The sequence below is a fragment of the Podarcis gaigeae genome (genome assembly GCF_964106915.1).
Source record: "Podarcis gaigeae genome assembly, chromosome: 8".
In the NCBI taxonomy this organism is placed as follows: Eukaryota; Metazoa; Chordata; class Lepidosauria; order Squamata; family Lacertidae; genus Podarcis; species Podarcis gaigeae.
Window position 1 is genome coordinate 29239688 of NC_139684.1, and position 22443 is coordinate 29262130.

General features: G+C 41.2%; 1 protein-coding gene across 10 annotated transcripts in view; it reads right to left on the reverse strand.

The window, feature by feature from the left end:
• Positions 1-22443, reverse strand: part of TDRD12 (tudor domain containing 12) — a 68086-nt gene that overhangs the window by 33675 nt on the left and 11968 nt on the right. For all 10 annotated transcript variants that reach the window (XR_014567082.1, XR_014567083.1, XR_014567084.1 and 7 more), the window contains exons 14-32: positions 21177-21359; positions 19463-19619; positions 18231-18358; positions 17691-17882; positions 16849-16977; positions 14555-14672; positions 12845-12984; positions 12121-12341; positions 8638-8737; positions 7353-7540; positions 6521-6731; positions 6244-6336; positions 5111-5280; positions 3933-4120; positions 2756-2810; positions 750-848; positions 455-568; positions 218-371; positions 66-132 (exon numbers count right to left, since the gene is read on the reverse strand). Coding sequence is in view for 7 of the 10 variants with exons in the window: in XM_083750429.1 (XP_083606555.1) it covers positions 66-132; positions 218-371; positions 455-568; positions 750-848; positions 2756-2810; positions 3933-4120; positions 5111-5280; positions 6244-6336; positions 6521-6731; positions 7353-7540; positions 8638-8737; positions 12121-12341; positions 12845-12984; positions 14555-14672; positions 16849-16977; positions 17691-17882; positions 18231-18358; positions 19463-19619; positions 21177-21359 (2707 nt within the window). In the remaining 3 variants the exon portion in view is untranslated. The remainder of the gene's footprint in view (positions 1-65; positions 133-217; positions 372-454; positions 569-749; positions 849-2755; positions 2811-3932; positions 4121-5110; positions 5281-6243; positions 6337-6520; positions 6732-7352; positions 7541-8637; positions 8738-12120; positions 12342-12844; positions 12985-14554; positions 14673-16848; positions 16978-17690; positions 17883-18230; positions 18359-19462; positions 19620-21176; positions 21360-22443) is intronic.

Here is a 22443-nt window from a genome sequence, read left to right on the forward strand (position 1 = left end):
CCCACTCCTGGATAACCTCTATGACTGAAGAGGCATGTATACACAAAATGCAATTAGTGGCTTACCAGCAGAAAAGGGACTTCTTTCTTCAGAATAATCCAAGTAATCAAAATCAAAGGAGACGTGGGGATTCTGTTGGAAGGAACATTTCAGAATACTTCAGTCTACCATGCCAATATTTTAAGATACATAAGCCACTTTTGAATGTCCAACCTACTTTGTGCTTCAGCAAGTTGCACCAAGGTTCAGCCTTCTCTTTTGCAAGGGTAATGACAGGTTCGCCATTCTTAAGGTCACAAGCTGATTTTTCTTTGATGATATTTTTCTGCAGCTCCATATCAGCCAAATAAAATCTGTCTTCTACAGAAGCACTGACAGTGTTTTAAAATATTAGTTTGAAAACAGAAACAAATCATTTTTTATTATCCTTTTTGGTGAAATATTTCCTATCTACCTGAAAACGATCCTCTGGGAGAAAAACTTGCAGTCGTAGCTGGTAATATTTTGTAATTTTATCTTCAGAACAACAACATCCTGCTTTTCAAACCATTTTATTGATGGATAGAAGCTAAAAAAATGAAAAACAGTGGTTAAAATGGATTCTACATAGGAATTTCCAATATCCTGGGAGTAATTCAGTTAACAAGCCATGTAATGCTACTGCTCGATTCTACAACATATAGTAAAAAGGTTTGATAATGCCAAAAGTGACAGCCAATAAAGGCACATCCTCTTCAGAAGCAGCCTACCTCCGATTAGCAGATGCCTGGGAAAGCTGAGGCTGGCTTTCTCCATTGGGCCCTTCTTGTGAGCTTCTCGGGAGCATCTGGTTAACTGCTGTGGTTGGACTCAACCTCCATGTGGAAAATAATATCAACATTACAAGAGGAAAAATAGCAAATTAGACAGAAGAGCCTGAAGATGTATATTGGCGGGGGTGGGGTGATGGAGCTCCATTAAGGGTCCCCCCTCACAGCAATGCTCTGCAATGGAAATATGGCTGAAGCTGGTTTTTCATACATACCCTTGTCCCACAAAACAACAAACTGTAACAGACCATACAGATCTCAAACTTTTATCATATATACAGGCTGGGCAATTGGTTCACACATAGTGAGTGATTTTTCCTAGAGGACTCCAGAAAACAGTTCTATGTTTTAATTGCAATTGTTTCCTGCCAAGACCCAATGCAGTTTACCACTTAAAAATACTAAAACAAAGAAATGGTATAAACTATAGTGCAGGGGATTCCTCTCTGGCTGACTGATGGGCTTCTCAGCAGCTGGTGGTACTTGCTCCCTGGCATAGGTCTCCTTGCCCTACCTCGGGATACAAAGGTCTTAAAGACTCCCAGAGAAGGTGGGGCTGTTCCATCAGTTCTCTTAGGGCATTGAGGACACCCTGCCAGAACCAGCTGCCAGCACTTGCTCCCTGAAATGGACTTCTTCCTTGCTTCTGCCTTCTCCCAGAGCCCATGTCCTTAGACAGCCCTAGGGAAGGTGGGGAGAGGAGGCCCTGACAGTTGTCTCAGGCCACTGATGGTCTGGTGCCCTGATTTGGGCTTTCTTGCTTCCATTAATAACCCTAACAGTGCCTAGGAGATCTGAGGGAGAAAGCAGATTCAAACTGACAAAAAGAAAAAGCATTCAGAATAACAAAAAAGACTTTTGATATATTAAACAGACAAGAAGATGAGAGCTGCAGATGGGAGAGAAAATGACTGTCAGAACAAGTTGAAGAATAGAGAAATTAAGCAATGAAACAGATGAGAGAGCTAAGTGAAAGAAGAAGCTTCCCTTTCGAGACAGTGTTAGAAACAGATATGAAAGCTAGGAGCTAAATGGCACCTTAAAACTAGGTTATGGGTGCAACAATGGAATGACTAGGTGTGTTATTTTATAACAATATTTCCTGAACATGAACGAACTGCAGCTAAAATATTATGTTCATTTTCCACATGGTCTAATCTTCCCCTGCCCACCCCCCTAATATTCATAAAAGGGTCCCTTCTCCAGTCTTCAGAGTGTATCTGGAAGTGGGGAGGCAGAAAACGGCCCTCCTTTCCTTCTACTCTGCAGTGTTAATCTGAAATCTTAGGTGCAGTACTGTGCCCATAGCTCAGAAACTACTTGCGCTAATGAAATTCTGTGTTGCAAAATACGCCTAGAACAATGGGAGTTTTGAACACTGTTTCTAGACAAGGTCAGGAAAAGAGCTAGAGGGGCAGCAATTTGGAGTTGCCCAGGACTCAAGTTTCAACTCACCTGTTTCTGTCTCTTGGGGGGGGGGGCATTAACCCACTGCTTTCTAGAGTCCTTCTGCATACCTCCAGAGAACCAGCTATCAGCACTCAGGCCTTCATATTTTCAAGGCTGAACTATACATGCTTGATATAGGGGTGCTCTCAGCAGCTCTGTGCCTTTAGATGGTGCCAACACTATGGCCCATCTTCAGGTGCTTGTAGCCATAGCCTAGAAATCCCAAAGCAGCCTAACCTTGGTAATGTTTTATTGAAATACACTATGTACTTCAAGGACCCACAAGGACTCACAGAGACTGTCCCCATCAAACTTTGGAGTTCCCTTTCTTTTAAGGCTTGCCAAAGTCCATGCCTGTACCTCTTCAAAGAATGGCATGAAACTGCCTTTGGTGGTCTGGGATAGGGAAGGAGAGAAAAGAAAAAACCCTGCTACCCACTCAAGGCATTGGGACTGGGAACGACAAAAGCTCCACGCAAAACACTTAAAATTGATACCATTCATGAAATGGCTGTAGACATTCATCGGCTTTCTTAGCTGCAGTCATTTCGTCTAAATGAAAGACAGAACAAATTAATTTTACACAGCACACACTGTAAATACAGGACTTCAGTAAAACTATATGGGCAACTGGAAGATTTCACATTTGGCAAGCTGCATTGGGTTACTTTTTGTATATAAAAAAGCAACTTGTAAGTGCAATTCATTATTATTGTTATAACGGAGCCAGATTCAGCTAACACTTGTGCTAGTGGAAGCCAGCACAGGGAGTTTCACTAGCCCACCCCCAAATTGGCTTTGGAGGATCAGTAGTACCCTCCCCCACCCCAGAACACACGGGGGGGGGGATGGTTCCACCTAGCAAGCATAAATGAGTTTGCTGACAGAACAATCATATTAGTATGACGTTGAATTCCATTTATTAAATTTATATCTGCCTATCCTGAGCACAAATAATAAGTAATAGAACAAACAAAAAATCTTTAAAACTCCTTAAAAGCAATTCTAATACAGATGCAGCCTGGAAAAGATTAACTTAAATGGCTTGTTGAAAGAGGAAGATCTTCAGTAGGTGCCAAAAAGACAACCTGTCTAATATTCAAAGCGGGGGCATTCCAAAGGGGAGGTGCCACAACACTAAAAGTCTGATTCCTACATCCAGCCTGAAGGTTACTAGCACTAAGTCAGTTCAGAAGGATCCCATGGTCAATGATTTCAAAAGTCACTGAGTGATTAAGAAAGAGTAATAGAGCCACACTTGCCATCTTTCTCCTGATAAAGGTCATCCATTAGGGAGACCAAGGCTGAATCAGTCCCATAACCAGGCCTGAATCCAGACTGAAATGGGTTCAAGACTATTTCTTTTATCCAAGACTACTTGCAATTGTTGCGCTATATTATATATCCTATAATATTGCGCCCTTTAAACTATTGCATATTAATTTTAGGCTCCGAAGCCAACTCTTTTCATGTAATCCCCATTCAGCCATGAAGCCACCTGGGTGACTTTGGACCAGTCACTAACTCTCAGCCTAAGCTACTTCAGAGTTGTTGTGAGGATAAATTGGACATGGAAGGCAGTGTGTATGCCACGTTCCGTTATCTGGAGATAACACACACGTGCGTGCAATCAATCAATCAATCATAAAGGTCCTTTCAAGGCAGCATACTTACCATGATGATTTTGTAAAGTTTCTTGAGAAAAACTCTGAGTTGTAATAACATCACCCTCTTGCACATCATTCTGCACATTGGATACGGCTTGTTCTTTGGAGGCCTGTGAATTGAGAGTAGCCTGGTCCAAGATGCTTTGTGAAGGAGATATGGCCTGCTCACTAACCCCACACTTCAGTGGATGTATCCTAAAAGGGGTGTGTAAGATGTTACAGTGCACTTTGCTTAAAAGAACATTTTACTCATTGAATTGGGCAGCAGTCCAGACACAGATGTTGGTCTCCAGCCAATATAAGGCACATTTAGGCTTCAACATGTTCTGCAGTTCTTCCTGCTTTTTTAAACCTCCAGCTGGGGCAGAATGTCTGCGTGGAAAAAGGCTGTGATGAGGAAAGATGATGAAATACTTTCTACTTGTGTCATTTTCCGGCTCAAAAATTATACTCCCTGCATTGTTTTTAATCCTTTGGTGCAAAGATTTTTACCTTTGGGTGCAACAGAAGCTTGGGCACACTGATTCTGAGTTAGAAAATGACACAAGAAGAAAGGGTTAAACAGCCTTTCCCTGCTCAAATGCAGCCCGCCCCAAACTTCTGGTTTAAAAAAGAATCACCACAGAGACATTTGGGAAAGGACTCACCTAGGAGGGAAGCTTCCTTCTCTCTCTAGTCAATCTCAGCCTTAGAAACTAATTGGAGACTCCAGCACACTAGAAACCAACTACACACACCCCAGACACTCAAGACATTCCACCCCAAGACAAGTTTTGGAACTGAACCTATTAAACAAGGAGAGCTCTCAGAGAAAATGTGGTGAAAGCTCAACAACAGAGGTTACCAGAATAGCGAGAGTAGTTTGTCCATATGTATCCAAGCGCAAAAGCCCTACTAACTTATTTATACATTGCATTTCAAGGACTATATAGCCATCCTAAGGTGACTCACATCATAAACTGTAAAGTATAGTAAAACCAATATCAAACCAAGTAATTAATGCTCAAACAGATCAACCCCAGTTTGAGAATGATACTGCAACACCCCTGAAAACTACCTAAACAGATGTTATTAAAATGTAAGTGGTATAAAACTAAGGAGAACAGAATGCCAGCTAATGCAATCCCTTAGCTGAAAATTTAAAGTTTCATTATTTAAAAAAAGAAATTGAAGTCACTCCCTTACAATGCTGGTAATTCCTTTTCCTCTTGAACCATTTCAGCATCTCTATATAACTTCTGGAGTTCACTGATGTGATCTGGGTTTTCAGTTCCCATTCCAGTAGACAGGATCTCAGAACGAATATTGTATTCATTAATAGACGTTTTCAGATCTAGAAGTCTGGTGACACGAACCTGAAATTTAATTGTGAATAAGTAGTATTTGCTTTCACACCACTAGTTTGCAGCTCCTTCATCCCTCAAACTTCCTAGTTATGACTATGAAACTGACCTTATCTTCCTTCCTTCTGCTGCAACTATCAACTAGAGTAGAGCCCTTAGATATGGCTTAGATTGGTACATTGGTCTGTCTCTGGTGGGAGATTACTGTGTCCAAAAGCACAGAAATTTTGGCAGGAAGTTTTTGCAATCCTTACTGATCACCACAGTCAAACCAAGAACCATACCCTATCACACCACTTGTGAATGGTACATCTGACTGCATCTTTCTAATCCCAGATGCATGTGTGCTGCCACAAGGAGGTGGTTTATCAGATTCTTACAAGGGAGATCCTTTCTGCACCCTTTAAATAAATAAAGAGAGCATAGCTAAACCCAGTTCTATTTCAATATCTCTGTGATGATCCGTAAGGATTGCAAAAATTTCCTGCAAAAATTTCTGTGCTTTTGGACACAGAAATCTCCCACCAGAGAAATTATTAATGTTTTCATCACTAATACAGATGTGGCTAAGTGCTTCTTAAAATCAAAGTTGCCCACTGTGCTGTGTCAATAATGCCTCCTCTAAAAACTAGCAGCTCAAATGTTTGGGAAGATTTTCCAAACCATTTGTAGAATCTGTTTATCCATTGTTAAAATACTAAGATGGCAGTCCTGGAGACTTCTAAACCAAACCTCAGTGAATAATTCTTTTCACGGTCCTTAAGTCTATAATATCCCAGCAAAAGCACCTGATAATACAACCACCAAGCCGGGGGCAAGTATCTCATACCACATTCAAAGTATCCCATATTCAAAAGAAGGAAGGAAGGAAGGAAGGAAGGAAGGAAGGAAGACTCCTCAGTACCAACTTAAAAGAAGTTCACTTTGGAATTTATTAGGCAGTTAAGATAAAATATTTAATGTTTTGCTACATACCACTGGATCCACCCAAATTGTGTTTCCCAAAGCAAGTACTATTTTTGCTTCATGAGGTTTCCCTCTGATCATCTGATTAATGTATCTCGTAACCTAACAAAAAAGAAAAAATCCTCAGATATCAAATGTTTTGCTTAATACAAGCTAGTGACCTGCAAAAAGTTGTTTTAAAAAAAACGAAACAAAAAAATAGCTGGCCATCACTGAAACAAGTTTAGGCACCGACTTCTCTGTGTACCGTAACACAAATGAAGGTAAGAAAAAGGAGTAAACTTACTTTTGGATTCCACTCCACTTCATTATCAATGGGTTTAACTCGACAAACAATAAATTCCACTGCCTGAGGGGGCAAAGCTTGGAATTGTTCAGGTAAGTAAAGCAATTTATAATTTTGAACTTCACCAAATCTGCCTTCATCTATATACTTGATATGAACGCTATAAAATACAGAGTTCTCTCCCTTGGATGGTACTTCAAGCACCTGGACCCTGTAACAGAATGGAAGAAAGGGGAATTAAAAAATTTCCAACATATAAGGTCAGTTAAACCAACAGAATTCTTATGTGTTTGTATAGAAGTTTTATCTTTAAGAGGTGATGCTATACTCGTAAACTTCCTTCCAGATTTCAAGAAATCTAGGACTAAAACTGCAGTTCAGTTCTGCTGTTAAAATGCAATTCTCCCTTCCTTGTAGCAGCAACATTGTTGGTGAGTTCTGCTAATGAGACTTCATGACTTCACAGGCACCCACTGTACAGTGCCTATGACACCAATGAATTCGGATCACACAGTTCTTCCCCCTGTACCAGCCATTCCAGCACAAATCTATCTTTAAAGGTTTGTGTTTACATTTTTTATGGAAGTTATATTGAGGCTACGTGCTTCCCAGATGATCCCATGGGCACCCATAAAGAAAGGAGTGGGGGATCCAAGCAAGCCTGTATAAAGTAATGCATCTAGAAATATTGAACATTTACAAATTATGTTGTACAGATTATATTGTTAGCTGTACATCTCTGTGCCTAGGTCTGAATAGCTTTTACTGGCATAGAAAACCGCTAGGCTAGATTATACCAAAATTTGTTTGCAGAAGAAGCGAAACATTTTACCTGTGGAAAGTGTTTTCTTCACGTAATCCATACATTGCTAGCTTCTCTAATGGGTCAGCAGGGATAAGATTCTTAGCTTTTTTATAATATGCATTCACTTCATCGGCAAGAGCTGCATATGGATCTTTCTGTTTACTGACAATGCGGCCAAAGTAGTTTGTGGCATCCACAATAAAAAGAGGGAGGATCTGAAAGGGGGAAAATACATGTGAAAAGGAGTGCTGCAACTTTAGCAAATAGGCATATTCCCAAGTCACTGGATTTAAATGTTTGTTTTAAATTCACCTGCTTCCAGCACTCTTCTTTTTCAGATTGCAATAATAACAAACAAGAAAACTCATACCAACATGTAAAACATATCTTGTAATAAACATTCCAAAAGGTTTCACCACATCCTTGCATGTGTAGAGGGTGCACTTTTCTCATGTTCTGGCCTCATTTCTGGCACTTTTAACAAATCTCTTTGATTGTTTCCCTTCCCTCTCTTTCCCACATGAGCCGAGTCTCTGAGACCTAAACTACATGCAAGTGAAGGACCTCTGTATGTTTTATCCAAACCTACTGGAATTATACAGAATGTGCAAGTAAGGAAGTGAGAGACTGCATCCCCCCAAGGCTTCCTTCGCTGTATCACCAATCAACAACCTCTCAGCCAGGCTCTCTTCCAGCATTAGTTCCCCAAGTGCGAACAATACCTTGAAAGAGGGCTGTGAGAGTCTGAGCCCCCTGACTGCTGCACTCTGCTCTGGAGCTTAAAATCAGACTGAGTGCTGCTCTGCCCCACTTTCTGTCTGATTGCAGCAGATGGATTGTTAACAAACGGATCTTCAACATTCACATCTAATTTGAGTAATATACTACAACAGTGATGACAAGGCCCGTGTCTATTTTGATTTATACATAGCAGCTTGCAACCATAGGTTCTCCAAAAATTTGGGGGGAAATCTAAGGTATCTTCCTACGGTAACTAAAAGGACTGCTGCTCTGGTTCCCAACTATGCCTATTATGAAACACAGTCCAGTTTCCAGAAAGAAAGCTCAATTTACTTTTGCCAGCATAAACAGCTATAGGGGGGGGGGGAATCATCTGTGAAAGATTTGCAGTGGAAAATTCATTTTATTATGTAAAATGAAGTTTGGGAAGGCAGAAGATCTGTGATCAGACGATCATAAGAAATTATCTGGAGCTCTGATTCTTTCATGCTCTGGGGCCTGAACTTTCTTCCACCAGAAGATAGATACAGCATGTTTAAGATGCAAGAATGAAGCCGTACTACTAACTTACTGTTACATTTCCAGTTGCAGGCAAAGTTTCATTTGTTGCCTTTTGTAGCATATCTATTTGTAAACTCACTCGATGTCGATCTGGACAGCGTTTCTTATCCCTGTGACAGAATAATGATAAAAAGAGTTCAGGAAATGCCAGGAAGGTGACAAGAATACAGGTGGCTGGTAAGAATACAGGGGACTCCTCACTTATGCAGGGGTTATGTTCCTGGCACAAGTGAAAGCACGTAAAGTGGGGAATACCCTCTAAGCACCCAATCAATCAATCAATCAATCAATCAATATTTATTATTTATACCCCACCCATCTGGCTGGGTTTCCCCAGCGACTCTGAGCGTCTCCCAACAGAATATTAAAAACCCAATAAAACATCAAACAGTAAAAACTTCCCTAAACAGGGCTGCCTTCAGATGTCTTCTAAAAGTCCCATAACTGTTTATTTCCTTGACATCTGATGGGAGGGCATTCCATAGGGAGGGCACATTTACCGAGAAGGGCCTCCGCCTGGTTCCTTGTAACTTCACTTCTTGCAGCGAGAGAACCACCAGAAGGCCCTCAGAACTGGACCTTAGCATCTGGGCTGAACGATGGGGGTGGAGACGCTCCTTCAGGTATACTGGGTCGAGGCCATTTAGGGCTTTAAAAATCAGCACCAACACTTTGAATTGTGCTTGGAAACGTACTGGGAGCCAATGTAGGTCTTTCAGGACTGGTGTTATATGGTCTCAGCGGCCACTCCCAGTCACCACTAGCTGCCACATTCTGGATAAGTTGTAGTTTCTGGGTCACCTTCAAAGGTCGACCCACATAGAGCGCATTGCAAGAAGAGTTTGGAAGAAGAGTTTGGATTTGATATCCTGCTTTATCACTACCCGAAGGAGTCTCAAAGCGGCTAACATTCTCCTTTCCCTTCCTCTCCCACAACAAACACTCTATGAGGTGAGTTGGGCTGAGAGACTTCAGAGAAGTGTCACTAGCCCAAGGTCACTCAGCAGCTGCATGTGGAGGAGCGGAGATGTGAACCCGGTTCACCAGATTACAAGACTACCGCTCTTAACCACTACACCACACTGGCTCCAAGTGTGCCCAAGTCACTGTCTCTTCAATCCATACCAAAAATACTGTATCCAAAAATATCCACAACTAGAATTGAAGCTTTAGGGCTGGCAGGAGGATGGGAGATGTGCAGCAAAGCACTACCCCCCCCTTTCCACACCAGCTATTAGGCTGAGAAACATAAACAAAGCGCAGCTGCACCTCTGATTTATTCTGGGCTTCCTCTATCCTCACTGACGTCATCTTTGGGAATGTCTCCTTGCGAGCCATGATGACTCTCCAGCTCTCTCCCGTGATTTCCGGGTTTGAATTATTCCTTTCCAGGTGCCACACATATATGCAGTCATGGGTGCATCAATCATGCTTAAGTGGGGTGACACCGGTAAATGGAATCTGTTGGCCTGCTTTGTACTTAACAGTAAGCCCTAGCCAGAAATAAACCACAGTTTCCTGTGCAGTATGCCAGTACTCAATGCTGAAAGAACTTCTACTCCACTCCAGCCCGCCTGTCTGCATCTGGAAGAGACAGACTAAGACGTTTTGCTTAACACTACATATGACCCACTACTCGGGGGATGTTTCTCTCCTTGGCTGACTTATTGTGATTTGTTTGGTGAGAAACAGACTCTTGAGCATTAGCAGAGGAGGTTAAGGGGTGATATGATAGCCATGTTCAAATATATAAAAGGATGTCACATAGAGGAGGGAGAAAGGTTGTTTTCTGCTGCTCCAGAGAAGTGGACACGGAGCAATGGATCCAAACTACAAGAAAGAAGATTCCACCTAAACTTCCTGACAGTAAGAGCTGTTCGACAGTGGAATTTGCTTACAAGGAGTGTGGTGGAGTCTCCTTCTTTGGAGGTCTTTAAGCAGAGGCTTGACAACCATATGTCAGGAGTGCTCTGATGGTGTTTCCTGCTTGGCGGGGGGGTTGGACTCGATGGCCCTTGTGGTCTCTTCCAACTCTATGATTCTATGATTCTATTCTATGATTCTATGAATGCTAAACCAATCCTCACTGCTTGTTTCTTCCAGAGGCAGGCAAGGCAGAGCAGGAGCATCTGTGCAAGAGTACCCTGGCTGCTCATGGAAAGCAATGGCTTATTTCTGACCCTGGCTTACGGTTGCTTGCAAGAATGAAGCCAATGAAAACCATCCCTATAACTGCCATGGAAAGCAGGAAAAAATGCAGAACTCACAAAACTCAAGAGCTGTAATTCCCAAACTGTACACTAGGGCACACCAGTTCACCATCAGAAATAAATTCAGAAAGAAAGACTTATGTGAGCCCCAAAGTAGCCATCCATACAGGAGGTGGCTCACTTAAATTCCACAAGATTCCCTGGAGAAATCGAAAGGACTGTAGTTTGGTGGTACAGCTCATGCACTTAGGTTAAAATGACAGCCTAAATGCAGAATGCGCATTTCCAAGTGCTTTAATAATCACACCAGGAATTGCCTTCTCTTTGTTAATGCACAATACTACTGTCTACAGCAGGCTTCCTCAACCTCGGCCCTCCAGATGTTTTTGGCCTACAACTCCCATGATCCCTCGCTAGCAGAACCAATGGTCAGGGATGATGGGAATTGTAGTCTCAAATCATCTGGAGGGCCGAGTTTGAGGAAGCCTGGTCTACAAGTTATGCATTTTCCTCTTTAAAAGTCTCTATGCCTTCTCCAGCTATTGCTGAAGGATGCAGACTCTGGGTGCTGGTATAAATGTAACAGTCTCAGAGAACAAGTAAAAAATACATTTTTGAATAGTCCCCCCATATGCCAGATGTTTTTTTAAAAAAATCATATGCAGGTTATTTTAAAAGGAAAATTTCACAGGACACTATATAAATTTTGTCTACAGAAAAAGATATCCTAAATAAACTTCTGCCAAAATCAAATAAAATCTTTCATTAAAAAGAAAGAATTTTCCCAATATAAAAAACTAAAGTTGTTTCTACATTTATTAATTTTTTAAAAAACATTGTTTCACAGAACTCAATCTTTATTTTGGGCCAATTTTTCCAAAGAGATCAATGGTCCATCAAGCTTCTCCCACAACCCTACCTTATAAATTTCACACCATAGAATCTCGAAGGAACCTTTTCCTCTCCACAGGATTTTAAGGCAGAACCTTTTTTCTAAGCCACTTCTTTCCTTGTGCATTTTTTCTTCTTCTAGAGCAGAACAAGCCATTTCTCCTCCCACCACCACCACCACTCTGCCTTGCGTTATCCAAGTGTGGTGGTGAGGAACAGGTGGATAGCCCTGGCAAAGCATTGACAGGAATGCCTGTGCCATACAACTGACAATCTGCTTTTGCCAAGTGATTAAGTGATCATATCATTTAAGAATTGAATAAGTAATTTCATTTCCCTTTGTCTTTTTAAAGGTAGGAAACTAGTTGCTAAGCTAACAGGTATTTTCTTACTTGCAAACTCCATATGCTTTAAGGTAGCGACAGAGAGGTCTTCCTTTCTTTCTGTCTTCTTTGGCCTCCAGCACTCCAGATGTAAAGTTGCATAATTCAGGTGGAATGTTGGTTTCTGTGCGTTTTAAATAATGCATTACTCCAACAGCATGGGGTGCACTCTTTTCTGTCAACAGCAAGATGGATTTTGCATTTGGCTGTTCTTTTTCCAAAGACGAAATCTTTGCAAGGGGGAGAAAATGCAACATTTGCCTTCAGTTTTTATTATCAGGTATTATAATGGGTGTTAACAACAACAACAGCAACAACAACAACAAGTAAAAGAGGTGTCCCTGCTCCAATAACCTTGCAACCAAAATTTTGACAGTGGGGCAGACAGCAGAGGGAGGGAAGCAAATGACAACATTATCAAAATCCCAGCAGATAGACTTGCACACTTAAAATTTAATTTAAGTTAGGAATAAATGGATTTAATCTAATGTTACTGAAGAAATAGGCCTGGAAGAAAACAGGTGAGTGTTCTGGGAGAAAGTGTCAGGAGTTAGGAGGACTAAGGCAAAAGGAAAACCGCTTTGAGAAAAAAATTGAAGGAGCAAGAGTGGTGGAGCTGGAGGAATGAAGATCACAGGCAGAATCTTAGGATAGAGGAGGGGCAGGGGAACAAGGAGAATTTTTTTGTTTGAAATTTCCACAGTCATAAACAGTTCATTTGGTTTGTACAAACCTTTCCAACTGAGTTTTGGAAGTTATCAGACAAACTGTATAAGCGTGCACCGAAAATTCTTGGAGATGCAGGAAAACTGAAATGAATGACCCGAGTTGCATCAGTAATTCCTAAGGTTCTTATGCAGTCATCTGTTAAAACTGGAAAGCAAAACCAAAAAACATATCATTCAAAACCACTGATGTTGGCTGCAAGGCAAAACCAACATTACAATACTGGTAATGATAAAAAGCACCAATGTGGCAAGCTGTATAAAAATCATCAATCAGAAGAACTTGAAATAGCATAAAATGATGTAGATAAACAAGGAACTTTTTTATCATAATTTCCCTGTTTTTTAGTTACTAACTGATTAACCCTTAGCTGGGTTTTATGTTACATAAATTGCTATAATCTGCTTGATACCATGTTGCTCCAAGTCTGAAACTGGGCAAACTTTTGCAAGATACAGTGCTACCTTGGGTTACAAACTTAATTTGTTCCGGAGGTCCGTTCTTAATCCAAAACCGTTCTTAACCTGAGGCACACTTTCACTAATGGGACCTCCCGCTGCAAAGCCGTTGTGTGATTTCCGTTCTCATCCTAGGGCAAAGTTCTCAACCCAGAACAACTACTTCCAGGTTAGTGGAGTTCAAAACCCAAAGCATTTGTAACCTGAGGTACCACTGTACCTGGCATTTTTCCTCCCTTCCTGCCAAAACATACTAGATGTCAACTGCCTGTTATCCTGGGGCTGCAGAAGCAAGGGAAAAGGATGCTCTGGCCTCAGCTATCAGTCAAAGGAACAAAAGACATAAACAGAGATTTAAGCAAGACCAGGCAAAGGGAAATCAGCCTGGTCCAAATTGGATATAAATGCTTGTAGCTCAACACTTTGCTCTAACCTTCAAGAACAAATTCCCTCCTCTACCTACTCTCCTTTCACTCCCTTTCCCAAGTGTGTCTTGTCTTCTTTATAGAATCATGGAATTATTGGGTTGGCAGGGACCCCAAGGGTGAGCTAATCCAACCCCCTGAAACACAGGAATCACAGCTAAAGAATACCTGATGGATGGTTATTTTACCTGTGTTTAAAAACCTCCAGGGTAGGAGAGGTAACCACTTTCTAAAGTCATAGAATCATAGAGTTGGAAGGCACCCAAAGGGCCATCTAGTCACATTTTGAGGGAGTCCATTCCACTCTCAAACAGCTCTTACACGCAGAAAGTTCTTCCTAATGTATAGTCAGAAACTCCTTTCTCGTCATTTGAATCTATTTGTTAATGCCCTGCTTTCTGGACCAGCAGAAAACAAGCTTGCTCCATCTTCCATGTGACAACCCTTCAGATATTTGAAGATGGCCATTGTATCCCTTTTCAGTCTTCTCTTCTCCAGGCTAAACCTTCCCAACTCCCTCATAAGAACTGGTTCCCAGACCCTCAGTCATCTTGGTTGCCCTCCTCTGCACATGTCCATTTGTCAATATGCTTCTTGACATGGGGTGCTTAGAACTGGAAACTGTAGCCTGCAAACCTGATGGCAACCTCCCCCCCCCTTTAAATTTTTTTTTTTTAATGTGAGTCACTTTGGGAGACAATAATTATCTAATCAGTTTAATGATAACATAGCAAATAATACATCTAATTAAATTGTAATGAAAGAGATTGAGAGTCACTATAGTTTTGACAAAGGTTTTAGAGCAAGCATATGTGAGAAAAACAATATATTTACCTAGTACAACATGTGTGCCAGAGCTAAATTTTTTCTTCCATTGCTCTAAAACATAATCAAAATGAAATCCAATGTCTGGGTGCATTTTCAAACAAAATATTGAAGTGCTCTCCACTGCCTAATTAGAAAAGAGAATGGTTTCAAACAATGTGGATTACAAAAGAAATGTATAATTACTGAACAATGCTCTGATTTAAAAAACAAACAAACAAACAAACAAACAAACAAACAAACAAACAGAATTGAACACTGCTACATTCAGAATTAAAAGTCTGGTTATGAGTCATCTTTTATTTTCTACGTTCTAAAGCAGTGGTGGCCAAACTTGGCCCTCCAGCTGTTTTGGAACTACAATTCCCATCATCCTTGACCACTGGTCCTGTTAGCTAGGGATGATGGGAGTTGCAGTCCCAAAACAGCTGGAGGGCCAAGTTTGGCCATCACTGTCTAAAGGGTCAGTTTCATTTACCCCTTAAATGAAGGCTAATGTGTCCCTGGATGATTATATTCATTTATATATCAAACAAATACATGGCCTTTTGTGAAATAAGGAGACAAAGACCAATTCATTTGGAATGCTTATCAATTCTTTGGTAAGATCTTGTACCTATCAGCAGCAGTGAAAATGCTGCCTCTGTAAACTTTGCTGCACTGCTTGTGTTGCCAATTTATGCTGTTTCAACCCAGAAGTGCCTTCCCTGTTGCCTGCCTTACTGCTTTGCAGCCCAAAGAAACATTCATCCCCTGCAGCAAGGGAATCAACACAGTGACTTTGGTTGTTGTGGGAACACTCCACAAACAAGGCAAAGCCTTATCAGTCATACCAGGACTTTTGTCCTTCCCTTCAGGGATGTTTCAGAACACAGGCAACCAAGGCTGGCCCCTTGGTCTTTTCCTTTCCTTTCCACTTCTGAACTCCTTCCTCTTAGCCCCACTATCACCTGCTGGCTGCTGCATAAAGGGTACCAACTGAACAGACATGTGAACTCTCATTATCAGCAACTGCATTTTTTTGAATCTCATTGTTAAACTCATACCTAATTTTTTTTTTTTTAATTCCTGCAAACGAAGATTTCATGCCTCTGACAAAGCAGCGCCTGAGCGCAAGAAAACTTCTTTCACCGTAGATTTTTTAATCTTAGTTGCTTTTATCTCAAATTAAAGAATGATGAGATATGGGGTTTATTTTGGATAACTCAATGGCACGCAGAGTCCTTCAATGCAAAAATGAAAGCCAAAGCTTTCATTTCATCAGTATAATTTGTTAACAGTGCCAAAGTGGGGAGGATTGAAACACCAAGCAGTGGTTTCAGAAGCCACTGGCAACCATCTCCTGCCGATTATTTTCCTTGTCTGTCTCTCTGACACAGGCACACCATTCTGCCACATTTTTAAGCTAGTTGAATTACCCCTCAAGTTCAATATTTATTTCTAGCAAACAAAATAATGTAACAGCTTCAAAAGCAAATGTTTGTTTGTTTTTTTGAAGAGTTGTTTGCCGTATTCATGAGAGTGAAAGGGCTCGGGGTGCTGTTATCAATCTTTGCCCTTTGAACCCCAGCTGTTTCTGTTTGCTGCTTTTGAGGCAGCCCCATAGGCAGACAGTCCCTGTGCCACCAACACCTCTTGCCTGCCCCTCCTGTTTGATCTGGGCTCCTCTGGTGGAGGACCAGGGCCAGCAAGTGGCAGCCATGTGGGTGGGACCTCAGCCAGTGCCTTAACAGTTGATCAGTCCTGCTGCTGGACTTGCATGCAAAACACCCTTATCTGCTGATGTAGGAAAACAGTGTCACCTGGAATACCTGAGATTTTGCATCCTGGCTGAGAAATAGGTATTTGGGGTCTGGGTTTTCACCCCACAATTCTTTTACAAAGGGCCAACTAATCATAATTGGTTGGCTCTGTTGTAATGCATTGGCATTTTTGAGTAATGCAAGTTCAAAGTCATTAGGGGAGTTGCTTAAGTGCCTAAAATTGCCAATTGACCACTTAAGACTACTGATATCAGATTTGGAGTATATATCACCACTGGGGGGGTGGGGTGGGGAGAGGAAACCAGTCCTTTTCTGGAAGTGACTAGCTTTTCCTGCTTTGAGATTCCCATAGGACAACACTTCATATGCCTTATGCAAAGCTTAGAAAAGCTGGCTTTTCAAATAAGAAATAAAACCATTTCCTTTTGCAACACCCTCTTATTGCCTATTCAGCTATGTATTTATCCATTAACCAGGATAGAAAAGAGGAGACTCTTTCTTTCTAAACAATTTGGACTGTATCATTTAGGGGGGAAATACCTTGTAAATTATATCTGTTTCTTCTACGGAACTGGTGAAAATCAATGTTTTCTGAACGTTAGTAGGAGTAAAGTCCAATGATTGAAGCAAAGTAGAGATTCGGTCACACTCAAGGCAAAGCTGCACCACCTAGAGTCACATGTAGTTCAAATGTGTCAGGTTAAATTAAATCACTCTTTATAAAAGCTTCCCCTTAACGTTAGGGAATAAAAATACCCATGGCTTGTATCCAACAATGTTACCTAATGTAGGCCCACTGAAATTGATGGACCAAGATTAGTCATGCCCATTAATGTCAATAGGTCTACTCTGAGTAGGACCAGCACTGGCTACAACCTTCTATATGGAGATGCTGAATTAACCCTATTTAATATGAAGATGGGGTTCCACAATAGTTTGATTTATCCTTTTGTTTAATCAGCACTTCTGGGATAGAAAATTCATGATCTTGTTCTGTGAAAAAATTATGAGCACCTCTCAATCTTACTTTCAAGTAACCAGCTCAAGAAACCATACACACATAATAAGCATTATTATCCTCCTATTTTTGCACATCATAGCTAAACCAGCAGGTTTCATAGGAACCATTCTTGATGCTATTCTCAGAACTGAGGAAGTTACTCTTATTATAACCCTTAAAGTTTCCAGCTTCTTAACCAACAGGTCTGACCAACTGGATTTGTTCTGTACATAGCCAATCTCAACCTCCAAATTCCACTTAGTATTTTAAAAGCCACAGTGCTTATAATTTGTGCCTGCAAGAGTTAGTGAACCTGTGCAGAGCCTAGTCTTCAATCCAAAAGCAAATATATAAGAGAGCTGTAAAGCTCCTAATATTTTACCTGTTGCACTTTGCCATATATGGCAGCTTCTTCCATGGATGTGATCACAACATACGGATCATTCATGAACTCTTTGGTTAAGCGTTCTATGTTTTTGCTCCAGTGCCTTCCGATAGCAACGATCTGCTGAGGTGCAGATTCTTTCTCTTCAACGTTCAAGGCTGTTTTGTAATATTCTAGAATACGAAATATCTATAAAACAGGAATTAACACCCATCATTATCTTTTCCACCTGCTAAAAGCAATACTATGGGTAAACCACAGGCAGAATTGGTGATGGGAAGACAGCTAACTTACAATACTAATCAACTAGCTGCTTTGGGTGGAACTAGGTCTTTGGTTCACAGGCAATCCCTGGTTCCGCACCAGGAAGAACTTTTTAGCAATGTATATTTGGCATAAGCAATACTGTATAGTTGACTATTTTGGGGGAAAGCACAATCAGTGCTAGGGGCAACTATGATTGTATCTTTTTTATAATATACTTTGAGTTCACATTATCTTAGCACATTTATCTCATGCGCAAAAACCCACACTTACTTCTATGTTGGCTTCAGCAAACAACACATCAATTTCATCAAACACAAGATGGCAGAGCCTGAGGAACAGTAAGCTGTGATATTCAAGCAACCTCAGAAGGGTATATGGGGTTGTTATAAGGACCTCACCTGTAAGGAAGTTGTCACATTATTTCCTTGAAATCTCAAAAAAAGCATAAAGTACCATCAAAAACTACTAGCCTGTATCCCAGTTACACCCACACTAGCTAATAATTCATGACCCACAGACAACCCAAGGGAAAAAAGAACCTGTTCTCTTGTTTATGAAAGCTTTCCTGTTATGTTACCTAGAAGTGATTTGCACTTACCAAGTGCTGTAGCTTGGTGACAAAAGTAGGTGTTTTGCTATCAAAAAGTTCCAGGTTCAAGAGCTGGCATCTCCAAGTGGGTTAAGAAGATTCCCATCAAACTCTGGAGAGCCACTGCTAGTAGGTGTAGACCAGGGGTAGGCAACCTAAGGCCCGTGGGCCACAAGCAGCCCACAGGGGTCATTTAACCGGCCCATGAGCTGCCCCCAAACTGAACCGCCTGCTTGGCAAGTCCCTGCGTGCTGCGCTAAACTGGCGCAGCATGGTGACTCACTTCTGCAGCACCGGAAATCGTGTTTGCGCAGACACAGACACCGGAAATCGTGAGCGTGCAATCCGGCCCACGGAGGGATCTCTGCTGGAGTGAACTGGCCCAGGCGAGGTAAACCTTGCTGACCCCTGGTGTAGACAATACTAAGCTAGGTAGACCAATTCTGTATTAAAAAGCAGCTTCCTGTTTCTAGGGCTACAGACAATTGGAAAGTAATAACCCTCTAACTTGCTTTATCGACTGGAACAAAAATCTGCATAGCAAGGTACAAATTAAGAATGTGAAATCCAATTAACTATGATGAATTCAGCTTCTCCCCTCCCCTCTTCTTTTACATAACACAAGTCAAATGCCTAGTATACACGTCCTGGTAAACTGTAGTTAATTGGTTATCTTTATATGGATTTTATAGTTCATGTAAATTGCCAATTTAAAACAATATTTTTATTTTCGCTTTGTGGCACTGAAACTGTATAAGAATGATTTAGTCACACTTGTGATAGACCACTTTAATAAGTTAATGTTACTGTATGATTTTATACCATACTTGCATTTTATATTTTGTTATTCCCTTATGGTCCAGATAAATTTATTCAATCATATTTTCAGCATTAATGGTCATGTTATGCTTACATCCTCTTGGAATTCTGGTGCTCTGTATTTCTTCCTTATTTGTTCCCAGTAAGAGCAATATTGGGTGAATAGGCCTGGAACAATGGCTGTAAGTTTCCAGAAACTCAAACACCAGTTCTGCTTTCTTCTGTCCTGAGCACAGGATTAATGCAACTGGCTATGTACACAAACAAGACATCAATTCATACTAAGAGCAGAAACATTTCCATGAATCAGTAAGAAAATCTCTTTTAAAAGATACCCCACTGTTCAAAGTAATGCAAGCTAGCCAAGATTTTTAAAATCCATGAAGGGAGTGGGGAAATCACACAGTGGTATAGACTCTGAACAGCCTTGTTTCTACAAAACTCCTCTCTCTCATTCAGGCCTGCTCTTTGCTGCATGCTTACTCAACCCTCCAAATGGCTTGCTGTGCATAACCCTCATGAAGGGTTTTTCAACTCTGGCTCCGGCCTGGTGGAACGCTCTGCCTCATGAGACCAGGGCCCTGCAGGATCTGATTTCTTTCCACAGGGCCTGTAAGACAGATTTGTTCTGCCTGGCCTTTGGCTTGGAGCCAATTTGATTCCCTCCCTCTCTTTCTTTTTTCCTTTCCTTCTCCTCCTGCGATGAGGCTACATTTTAATATTTCAATATTTTAATGTTGTATTTTAATTTTGTTTTTAAGTTGTAATCATTCAACTTGTTTTTATTATTGCTTGTAAGCCGCTCTGAGCCCGGCCTTGGCTGGGGAGGGCGGGGTATAAATAAAAATTATTATTATTATTATTATTATTATTATTATTATTATTATTATGAAGTGTGCACATTGGTTATTAACTGAAACATGCAAGGGGGTGCTATAAAGCAGGCTTACTCAACCTCGGCCCTCCAAATGTTATGAGACTACAATTCCCATCATCCCTGACCACTGGTCCTGCTAGCTAGGGATCATGGGAGTTGTAGGCAAAAAAAATCTGGACAGCAGAGTTTGAGGAAGCCTGCTATAAAGGATCAGCACACCAGCTCCAGACAAACCTTTTGCCATTGCTCTCATGGAAGCGTCCTACTTCAGTCAGTCATTCTCCAGCTTATGGAGGGAAATGAGAATAATGGCAGGACAAAGCTAGTACGCTCATTCTCATTGACCCCCTGTACATATTTAGTTAATGCCAAATATGCATGCCTGAAGAAGGCCTGTTTGGTTCTAGTTCCCCCTCCCTGCCAACCCCTAGAGGCATTTACCCAGATAAAGTTTGATCCTTCTCTTTACTCTATGGCATCCCTTAGGAAGAATATGTTATCACAACTTTTAAAAAGTTAATCTCATGTTCTATTGCTTGCAGCTAGCTTTGGATGAGCTGAGCCCATTCAAACATCTACTGCTCAGGGTCTCTAGATACAACTATCTAGGCAGGCAACTGGTTAGGCTTAGCCATTCAAATCAGAGGCTACAGCATTCCCACGTTCCCTATATTTCCTGCATTTCTAAGCTGCTTCTTAAGACATGGTTACAATGGCCATTTACATTACATTTGGTTGGAGACTAAGATGATTGTTGCCACTCATAGTCCCATTCAGAAGTGATATGATGCACATTCAAATGCAGAGCCCAAGTCAAAAGGCAACCACAGAAAGCACCACACATTCTGACTGCTTAATCCAAGCCTACACTGTTCCAAGACTTGGTTTCAACAAAGAAGGCATTTGGGCATAAACTGAATATCCTACTTACACCACTCCGAGCTGGCAGTGATACATAGCAACTTCTTGACTGCAAAAACGTAATAATTGGCAGAAGATATAGAAGTGGATCATTTTCAGGAGAGATAATAACTGAATCACATCCGCGAGCTATTGGTGGCCACGAATAAGACTGTACATGATTAGGTCCTGGGAACTGATTCCTTAGAAGTTCCTACCAGGGGGGAAAAATGCATCAACTGTATTTATCTATTTGCTTAAAACAGAAGAATCAGTCTTAGGGAAATGATCAAATGAAGCTACACTATGTACATAGCCACAGTTTTCCTGCTAACAAGGGAGCAATGTGAGTTGCTTCCTGCAGAATCTCTGTGGAGACCACCACCTGCGTATGCACAGGTGACCCACTACAGGTGTATACTGATTCACTGGATGACAGCCTACATATTTTTGTACAGCATGTGGTTTAAACAGTCTGGGCTATTGAATATTCTGTATATGAGAAATCAATACAGCATTAAGGGGTGGCAGGGGTTGGAGAAGCACCAGCTATGGTCAGGACCAAGTTTTAAGCAGACACAGTTATAACTATTTATAGTCTTGGAAAACAATTCCCTGCCAAGCTAACAAATTCCACTGAAACAAGTGGCACCTGAGTGCAAACGAGCACACAGTTGTAGCCTTAATTACCAATTAAACCTTTTTGAGTTGCTCATCAGATCTACTGCTAACAAATGGGTAAAAAGCCATAAGCAATGCAATTTCTGGGTATGGGCTACATGATATTTAAAATGTATTATTTCCACTAGCATAAGATGTATTAAAGCGGGGCGGGCAGAGTCATAGCTGTCAACTTTTCCCTTCACTTGCGAGGAATCCTATTTGGAATAAGGCAATTTCCCTTTAAAAAAGGAAAACGTTGACAGCTATGGGCAGAGTATCAACAGCTAGCTTGCTCTGCTTTGCAAAGCTTCATAATTGTTGTTCAGAGATAGTAAGTTGCCATATCTATGGGATTAGGACATATTATTACAATGTGTCACTTTGAACCATTTCATCCTCATGGTCATCCTGTCAGGCTGCTTAGTGCAAGGTGCTTGCCTTGAAGTGAGCTTCATGGTAAATCAGCAATTTGAAACTCACAGGACAATCCTACAGGACAACCCCTATTCAAAAGCAAGCCCCATCATGTTCAATGGGACTTTCTTCCATTTAAGTGTGTAGGACTGCTGCCTCGGTCTTCCATGCCCTCTTCCAAAATTGACATTCAGCCTTGTGGTGACCTCAATGAATTACTG